This window comes from Polyodon spathula, chromosome 7 (genome assembly GCF_017654505.1).
Source record: "Polyodon spathula isolate WHYD16114869_AA chromosome 7, ASM1765450v1, whole genome shotgun sequence".
NCBI classification, from domain to species: domain Eukaryota; kingdom Metazoa; phylum Chordata; class Actinopteri; order Acipenseriformes; family Polyodontidae; genus Polyodon; species Polyodon spathula.
The window spans coordinates 3,665,724-3,675,745 of NC_054540.1; the positions used below are offsets into that span (position 1 = coordinate 3,665,724).

Sequence of the window (10,022 nt, forward strand, 5' to 3'; positions counted from 1 at the left end):
TAGCCCTGTTCCGGGTCTCTTGTTTGCAGCGTTACCTTCGTAGATGCTGATGATGTGCGGATGCCGCAGTGAGGACATGATCTCAATCTCCCTCCTGATGTGCACCATGTCCTGCTCGTCCTTGATTTTGTCCTTCCGGATCAGCTTGATCGCCACCTGGAAGCAGACAGAGAGCAGAGAGGTGGTTATACTCTGCATTTACCATAGTTTACCCTAGCTTGCCATGTTTAATAATATGCTTTACCATACAGTAGTATTCTTTACAATGCTTCCCTACACTTTACCATGCTCTCACTGTGCTTTACTGCTGTGCTTTTACTAGAGTAAGCGTTTATAAGGATTCCCATATTTTGAGTGCAGGGTGGGGACTCTGACAGGCACAGCTGGAACTAGGATGTTCACAATATAAAAACCCTCTCGCTGCTGCAGGCCAGGACTCACAGACAGCAATGGAGCGAGTTCACAAGAAATGCCTCCGCTGATTAATGACGCAAGACATTTAAATCAGTCCCATCAATAGTGGTTAATATTGCATGATCCTTCATGCAGCACCAGATGAATCCTTTCCTGCTGGATTGGTTTCACTGACCTGTTGTCGTCAATTGGTCTAAATGCTGATGTTTTCTGTCACTAACACAGGCCTGCCACGGTTATGAAGACAGCATCTCAAACAGTGCTTGGGAGTCTTTCTATGGTTTATTTCTGTCTTCAAAAAAACATGTGAAATTGCAGGGAGAGTGATGTTTTGACTATTTACACCAGAAAAATATTCTGATGAAATGAATAGCTATTGGATTTTCAGTTCCGATCATTCATTTGTATTTTGTGCTACTGGTCCAGTTAGACTTGTGACCCGCTTCTGAGCTCCTTTCGGTTAGACTTGTGACCCGCTTCTGAGCTCCTTTCGGTTAGACTTGTGACCCACTTCTGAGCTTCTTTGAATAAAGTGATCTCTCTGCAATCTGTATGTTGAGGTAGAGGCCACTACAAAGACTGGTCTTCTTTCCTCACAAGCCACACGCAGTCTTTTCTAGTGTTACTCAAATGAAATCATTGTGGGAAGAGATCAGGGCTGAGTTCAGCTTCTATTGTAATCAACAGTTTATGAGAAATGATCTCACTCGGTATCCACACACATGGGAGAATGGGTGTTCTGTTTCTAGGCCCAGCATTAAGTGTGTGTGTTTTTCTTTATAGGCGTAGCTAGCTGCTTTATATTTATTTCTTTTTCCTGAGGAAATGGTTTCCCTCTGTGAGTACACATTGTTTGATCTGGTCGATAAACGTATGTAGGATTTTTTCACCATGGTAAGAGCTAACTGGAGAGAACTGGAGTCCCCTGCCAGCTCTGATACAGTAAGTGAGGACTGGAGTCTCCTGCGAGCTCTGATACAGTAAGTGAGGACTGGAGTCCCCTGCGAGCTCTGATTCAGTAAGTGAGGACTGGAGTCCCCTGCGAGCTCTGATACAGTAAGTGAGGACTGGAGTCCCCTGCCAGCTCTGATTCAGTAAGTGAGGACTGGAGTCCCCTGCCAGCTCTGATTCAGTAAGTGAGGACTGGAGTCCCCTGCCAGCTCTGATACAGTAAGTGAGGACTGGAGTCCCCTGAGAGCTCTGATACAGTGAGTGAGGACTGGAGTCCCCTGCGAGCTCTGATACAGTAAGTGAGGACTGGAGTCCCCTGCGAGCTCTGATTCAGTAAGTGAGGACTGGAGTCTCCTGCGAGCTCTGATTCAGTAAGTGAGGACTGGAGTCTCCTGCCAGCTCTGATTCAGTAAGTGAGGACTGGAGTCTCCTGCGAGCTCTGATACAGTAAGTGAGGACTGGAGTCTCCTGCGAGCTCTGATTCAGTAAGTGAGGACTGGAGTCCTCTGCCAGCTCTGATTCAGTAAGTGAGGACTGGAGTCTCCTGCGAGCTCTGATTCAGTAAGTGAGGACTGGAGTCTCCTGCCAGCTCTGATTCAGTAAGTGAGGACTGGAGTCCCCTGCCAGCTCTGATACAGTAAGTGAGGACTGGAGTCCTCTGCCAGCTCTGATTCAGTAAGTGAGGACTGGAGTCTCCTGCGAGCTCTGATTCAGTAAGTGAGGACTGGAAAGGGGGGTGGAAAGGAAGCACCACGCCATTCAATCACTTCCTGTCGTCATGACAACCTTGCTGACACCTGAAGTGATGACAGAAATCCCTTGAATAAAGCTGCTGTACAATACAGTACAAAAACCACAGCTTCAGGAAACAGGCAACTCGAATATCTGGTTACAACCCCCTAAGAAACTGTGCAGATCCCCTGCTCCATCGTTACAATATGCCACTGAGGAGGTATTTCTGGAACCCCACGTGTTGTATAAATAAGTATTTAACAACAAGTTATGAGTACAACAAAACAGTTAACCTTTAAAAAAAAACATTTCCCCCTGAGAAACAATGCACAGCGCAGACTAACATTTAAAACACCCTTGGTATTTATTTGCTGGTGCAGCAGGAAGCGCAAGCAATCTGAATGACGGACAATGCATCAGGGCTGTGAATACTGATAAAGGCTATCGGTTTAACAAAATGGAAAGTGCATGAGTCAACTCTCGTGCCTTTTAGAGAGAGAGCTGTGAGATGAGAGGCTGAGGTGGGGTGAGAGTTGACAGTAAAGGGCAGAGATGAATGAATGGCTCTCAAAGCTGGCAGGCTACTTGCACTCCCTTCACAATGGGTCCTGGGGTGTGTCCCCACCCCACCCCCACTACAGACACACACACACATACTCCGGTTACCAGCCCTCACTGAGGATCAGCATAGGTCGCCTCATCGCCATAGCAACAAGGCCCTGAGTACAACAGCTGGGTGGAATTCTAACCAATCATTTATAAATGAGGCAGCAGCACTAATTAGAATCGGAGAGGAGAAAGGAGAGACAGAGTTGTGCAGCCCCTCCTGAAGCCTGCTCCCTTTGTCATCATTGCTGGCAAGTGTTTGATTCTCAAGGGAGCACTATTGCTGAAGGACTCCTCTGCTAAAGGAAGCAGTTTTACACTACAGCAACACACATCCATATTAAAAAATAATCATTACTTTCAGTGCCACTGGTATCATTTTCAGTCCCTACCCATGCATTATTTATTGATCTGTATTAATTTTCTTTGCATCAATACTATTATCATTGATGGGAATTGCCCAAGCCATTCAACTAGGGAACAGATCAAATGGTACCACAGCTGGTAACAAGTGGATATTTTGACCTACGGATGGAGTGATGGTTTACTGCCCTGACACTTGCTGCAGTACCATGGTGTGATACTGAATCTCTGCCAGCACGGAGTCACAGGAGCACAGTGCAGTATTAGTTCCAGATCCATTGTGATGTCATCACTGGTTTTACTGTTATTCGCTCATGGTTTTTCTGGGGTTATTCCAGAGTCATTATTTATGTAATTTTGGTAACCAAGAAAAAATATATATTATTAATAAAAAAAGAATTCAAAATATCTTAATAAGGGGCTTATTTCTCATCAGCACCTTTGTACAGAACTCTAAATAAACAGCTCAACAATCCCTCACGATTTGTAACTTCTGTGCTGTTTTGCTCTTTTCTTCCTAATCAGAAGCTATGTAAAGGCACTTTGGAGAAACAGCTTTGACTGCACTGATGAAAACTCAAGTGGTACAGAGGGAAGCGGACAGGTCTAAACCTGCCATCCTCCACGCAGTCTGATCAGAGATACTGTCCCTGCTGTGTCTACAGACCAGGTGTGTCAGGACTCCATTCAGCTTTCAATACACTCACTGACTCTTAGACACTATAATGTGATCAGTTCAGGATATTGCTGCTCTAGAAAGAGTGCAAAGAAGAGCAACCATAATTATTCCAGGTTTAAAAGGCATATCATATGTAGGCAGGCTAAAATAATTGAATCTATTCAGTCTTGAACAAAGAAGACTACGCGGAGACCTAATTCAAGCATTCAAAATTCTAAAAGGTATTGACAGTGTCGACCCAAGGGACTTTATCAACCTGAATATTAGACAAAGAGGCATTCAGAACAGAAAATAGGAGGCACTTTTTTACACAGAGAATCGTGAGGGTCTGGAATCAACTCCCCAGTAATGTTGTTGAAGCTGACACCCTGGGATCCTTCAAGAAGCTGCTTGATGAGATTCTGGGATCAATAAGCTACTAACAACCAAACGAGCAAGATGGAGCTGAGCCAAACCGACTCCTAGAGAAGGCACGTCTGTTAACACGCCACACGCTTCAGGCACGCAGCATCACTCTGCCTGCCGTTCTCCAGTTTCCTGGGATTGCAGTAATGGGCGTCCCTGCAGGTCAGTGGTCTGTAATTGATTCAAGAATGGCTGTTCTGCCTCTTCCCAAAATAACTGCAGTAACCCCTGCTGCTTTAAACAGAGAACTGCAATGTTTTCAGTTCTAACTTGCTTGAATCAGCACAGAGCTAGACTAAATGCCCTCTATAAACATCTCAGAACAAATGAAGTCTTTGTAAGATTCTCAGATACATTGGCTGCTGTGTTGGGCATGCTTTGCCTCTGATGGCACACTGAGAAGGGCTGCTCAGTCCGAACACAGTATGGGCTGCTTGTTGCAGACAAATTCACGGAATAAAAATAAGTAAAAGCAGCAGACAGATATTTTGAGTGCTGTGAATGCTAATCCCCTCACAGGTCAAGTAGCCTGTGCCTAGCTGCTAATTTTATCAAGCCATTATTTCCTGCCATGCGTGTAGACTAGAATAATGTCACAGCACTGGGGGGTGGGGGGTTGGACTGAGCTGAGCTGAGCTGAGTGAGGGGAGGGGGGTAGGTGGTGGTGCTTCAGTCACATTCCTGGAGTCAGGTCAGGATACCAGTCTCTGGGGAGGCGCACCGCAGACAGGCACTTACGTGTTAATGATTGATGTCAGTACTTCTTGTCACACTTTCGGCCTCACTGTATAAACATTTGTTTGGGTTTAATCAGCACATTCCTCTCTTGAGCGAGTGCAGACTGGCTGCTCTGTCTGGTTAGTGTTGAGCTGGACTGCAGCACAGCCTGTTGTCCTGCCTGCAGCTGGAACACTTCCTGCCCACGCAGTCTAAGAAGTGGACGCCCGCAGACCCCATTCTCCCAAATATTGAGCAGATGGAACACAATTGGTTTTCTTCTCTTTCAACATACTTTCTGTGTGGGGGTTGGAGTGGGCTGATAGGGGAGGATCTGTATTTTGTCTGAAACATTAAAGCCTTGCACATATTCCAGAGCAAACTACATGTGTGAAGTGCCAGAGATATTGGAACTCATGTATTCTTCTTGTCATTTGGATTCACTTGGTATAACTTTCTGTTTCATTCATCACATCCTGGTGGCAGAGCTAACCTCCAACTACATCTGGTACACCTGAGTGAAACCATTAACCTGTCCCCCTGAAAGCTTCTTCCATCCACTAGGGAAGAGGTTAACGGTTACCAGTTGTGCTTGGAGGTTCATCACCATTCTCAGAGCTCTATTGAGGCAGCAAGGGTGCTTTAAACTTCCTGAGGTTTAGAAAGCTATGAGGATCTGATGACCGAAACAGAAAATTATACCATGTGAATCCAGACATTGAGAAGCTAACAGTCAGTACGATAACTGGGTTAGTTCAGACAGACAGACACTGCAGGGAGGAGGAGCTCAGTCCTGGATTTGAAGGGTTCTTCTCGAGGCAGGTGACACACAGACACTGCAGGGAGGAGGGGCTCAGTCCTGGATTTGAAGGGTTCTTCTCGAGGTAGGTGACACACAGACACTGCAGGGAGGAGGGGCTCAGTCCTGGATCTGAAGGGTTCTTCTCGAGGCAGGTGACACACAGACACTGCAGGGAGGAGGGGCTCTGTCCTGGATCTGAAGGGTTCTTCTCGAGGCAGGTGACACACAGACACTGCAGGGAGGAGGGGCTCAGTCCTGGATTTGAAGGGTTCTTCTCGAGGCAGGTGACACACACACACTGCAGGGAGGAGGGGCTCAGTCCTGGATTTGAAGGGTTCTTCTCGAGGCAGGTGACACACAGACACTGCAGGGAGGAGGGGCTCAGTCCTGGATCTGAAGGGTTCTTCTCGAGGTAGGTGACACACACACACTGCAGGGAGGAGGAGCTCAGTCCTGGATTTGAAGGGATCTTCTCGAGGCAGGTGACACACAGACACTGCAGGGAGGAGGGGCTCAGTCCTGGATCTGAAGGGTTCTTCTCGAGGTAGGTGACACACACACACTGCAGGGAGGAGGAGCTCAGTCCTGGATTTGAAGGGATCTTCTCGAGGCAGGTGACACACAGACACTGCAGGGAGGAGGGGCTCAGTCCTGGATTTGAAGGGTTCTTCTAGAGGCAGGTGACACACAGACACTGCAGGGAGGAGGGGCTCAGTCCTGGATTTGAAGGGTTCTTCTCGAGGCAGGTGACACACTGACACTGCAGGGAGGAGGGGCTCAGTCCTGGATTTGAAGGGTTCTTCTCGAGGCAGGTGACACACAGACACTGCAGGGAGGAGGGGCTCAGTCCTGGATTTGAAGGGTTCTTCTCGAGGCAGGTGACACACAGACACTGCAGGGAGGAGGAGCTCAGTCCTGGATTTGCTTAAATACCGAACCTTTCTGTCTGCTAGAGAATCCCAACCGAGGAACTTCAGGAGACTATTGTTATGTCACAAACAAGCACTTCTAAATTATATTAACTTTCTCTCACAGTTTCATTTCCCGCTGGAGACGCTCTTTCATGTGCCATTATCCATTCATGATGCCTCTGTCATCGGGGCCTTTTCATTGTTAATCCCCACGTAGCCTAACTCTCCCTCCTCTGTCCCAACTGAGAAATGCAACAGCAGCTCAAAAGTGTACTTGCTAGATGTCTGGAAATTATTTCACAGCCTTGTCGTTAGTCAGTTTACTGTGTTACTGTGTTACTATGTTTAAAAAAATGTCAATAGTTGAGCTGTTATAAAAAATAAAGTTTGGTGTGGGATTCAAATCTTTAAAGGGTCACCGTAGACCCGAATTGAACTGTCCATTTACCAGAACATAAACACCAACAAGGTGCCTGTCTCTGTCTCACCCCTGCGCAGCAAGCTGGTTAGTGAAGCCTGTTGTACAGTTCAGTGTATTTACTAACAAGAGAAGTGTGAAAGTGAAAGAGCAGGACGAGAGTGAAACACTGAATCAGAGTACTGCCACGCCAGAACCCTCCAAAACACTCTCAGTTTCAAAGCAAGCAAGAACAGAAACCAACATATCCCTTTGTTGGGCAGCTTGCTCTGAATGAAATAGTTAAACCAGAGCAAGGGATTGCATGCATGCTTCAAATTCTGTACTGGCTACTGAGGAGCTAATGATTAACTGGCTGGCCTGCTTTAGAAATAATACAGCATGAGGCTGGTGCTGCTGCTCAATGAACTGCAAGGTTGTTGAGGCCGGATTCATGAGGAGCGGATATGGATTACAGATACAGCTCTCTGTATCACAGGAGTCTGTAACCAGGGGAACAGTGAGGGAACGGAAGAGATAAGAGCCCTATGAGATCGATACACTGCTGGAGTGTCAAAGCACGCTCCGTCTGCACACTTTAGCAGAAGTTATATGATGTGAAAGGAAAATGTCTCTGTCTAAAATGATTTGCCTACATTATTAGTTATTCTGCTCAGTTTGGGTTGCCCTGTCTCTTAAAGAAACCCAGGCAGTGGTATTATTTGTGAAGGAAAGTCTGACTCTTTCATTTATTGCAGTTTTACCCAGCGATGTGCATGTATCTTACTGAGTTCTACCGAGAAGTCTAGTAAAGCACTAAGCATGGTAAAGTACAGACAAGTGTTGTAATGAATTGGCATCTCAGCCCATTTAACTGAATGGAAAGGCAAAGGCTGGATGCGAACCGCAAACCATACAATTAAAAGATGAACGGCTTACCATTCAACTAAACAGCAAGCTGTGCAGCCAGGAGGTAAGTACGGGTCTTATGCTGATGTCAGTATTATTAGCTCATCAGCCCCTAGGAGGAAATCCATTAAAGTGTGGTAAGGCAAGGAACAAACCATGGCAAAGGCTGACTATCTTTTCATTACTGCATACAGCAGGGCTTTAAATTTAAAAGTCTACAAGCGGTTTCTCCTAATTAACTACAGTACATTGCCAGTACAGATTGCTCAAATATAACTGCTTCTTCATTCTGCATTGCTATGAGTAATATCATGCCAGTTATAAGAGGACTTTTAGAGTTTGAATGAAACCCACATAATATTTTTAAGGTCAACACTGTATACCCCAGTATTAAACAATATGATAAATGTTTGTAATTTTATCCATGAAAACACAACTGAACCCAACTCAAACTTTCCGAACACTCGGCACGCAGATGGGCTGTACCAACGCCTAGCGTGCAGCTCCCTGCTCTCTCCCTCTCCTCCATATGGTTGTGTTTGCTCTGTGTCAAGTATGCTAACAAAAGCAGCTGGATTGATAATTAAGGAAACGTGTGCATACATGCGTTCATGTGTGAGTGCAGTGGGTGTGCGTGCGTGTGTGAGTGCAGTGTGTGTGCGTGCGTGTGTGAGTGCAGTGTGTGCGTGCGTTCGTGCGCGTGTGTGCGTGCGTGTGAGTGCAACATGCATGCGTGCATGAGTGTGTGTGTTTGCTCCAGCTCTTGTCTCCCTGCTGTCCCTTGTAGTTGAGAGATTCTTGGTTTTTTTTTTTGTTCCCTCTTCCCACTGACATGTGTGTTCCATGCAGGGAGGGAGAGGGGTGTGGTGGATCATTGTGACATCATAGAAAGGGCTATAAGGGAGGGGGGGTCCCCACTGAAACTAAAACAAACACTTCTAATGGACCCCCAGCATAGTTGTGGATCGCAACAACGACACCTGCAGTAAACCTATAAATCCTTCTAAATCGTGGTTCCCTTTTAACTGTGTGGTTCAGACACTCTCGTACATTGGCAGCAGCTGATCGCCGAGGTTAAAGTGAGGAAGCGTGATGCACTGCCGTTACGGATTCCGTCTGCATCCATAAGCAGCTATGTATCAAAGACTGGGTGAATCGGATAACTGACCTGAGGCAAACTGATGTTTACCTCATAGGTCAACAGGACTGGGAGATGCTATTGTTAAGAGAGCACAATTAGTCATTTAGTCTGCAGTCATTTCGATATGTGCAAAGAAAGACATTATTCTTCCAACCTCGCCCCTACCACAGCTACAGTATGTCTCTCTGTGCGTGGAAGGGCAGCTATATAAGAACATATGAACATAAGAAAGTTTACAAACGAGAAGGAGACAGACCCTTGCTTAGCAGATGAGCAAATAAACCAGTCTCTCCCTTTCCTGCTTAGTGATTCACAGTGCTATATGCGATCCATGGACGGTCAGATATGCTGGGATGCACTGTCCTGAGTGCTAGGATGTCCAGCCTGTTTCAGCTTATCATCAGCTGTCTTCCTGCCGTCAGATCCTCTCTGTTGTTAACTCCTTGTGGGCGAACTTGGGAAGCCACGATAGGGGTGTGTGCCGTGTGTTGCATGCTTTCGTATTGTACATCACTGAACTATGACCATCCCTGAACCCCAAAAGGGTCATTGTAGGCTCAAACAGAACCGGTATGAGGCTGTGTCAGTGTGGTGTCTTCACAGTTTGCTTGCATGCTAGTGCTAGGATTGAACTGTCATGGTGGAACACCACTTTCTAGAAAATATCTAGAATGTACTTCACTGCTTATGACTACTTGAATGAGGGAATTCAAAATGAACGTCAAAACAAGCATGCAAACGCTAAAGCTCCCAGAGTCAATACAAACACAGGTATCCCAGAAAACATGCATGGAAACTGCCCAGCCAGATTGTATAGGGTGCCTCTCCACAGGCATGCAGGGCTAGTCTGGCCTCTGAATGATATACTTCATACACAGCTGCAATTAGACTAAGAGAGGCAGGGATTGCACTAACATGAGCCCCTTACTGAGCAGTCTGGAGGAGCCCCTAACAGACTGCGCTGGTCATTACTCTCTGTGTGTGATTGGGATTCA

The 10,022-nt window shown here is 46.3% G+C and overlaps 1 protein-coding gene across 1 annotated transcript in view; it reads right to left on the reverse strand.

The window, feature by feature from the left end:
* The window catches only part of LOC121318016 (NUAK family SNF1-like kinase 1), a 42,489-nt gene that overhangs the window by 17,772 nt on the left and 14,695 nt on the right, over positions 1-10,022 (reverse strand). Inside the window, exon 2 of the mRNA XM_041254189.1 lies at positions 36-156. Within this exon, the coding sequence (XP_041110123.1) occupies positions 36-156 (121 nt within the window). The remainder of the gene's footprint in view (positions 1-35; positions 157-10,022) is intronic.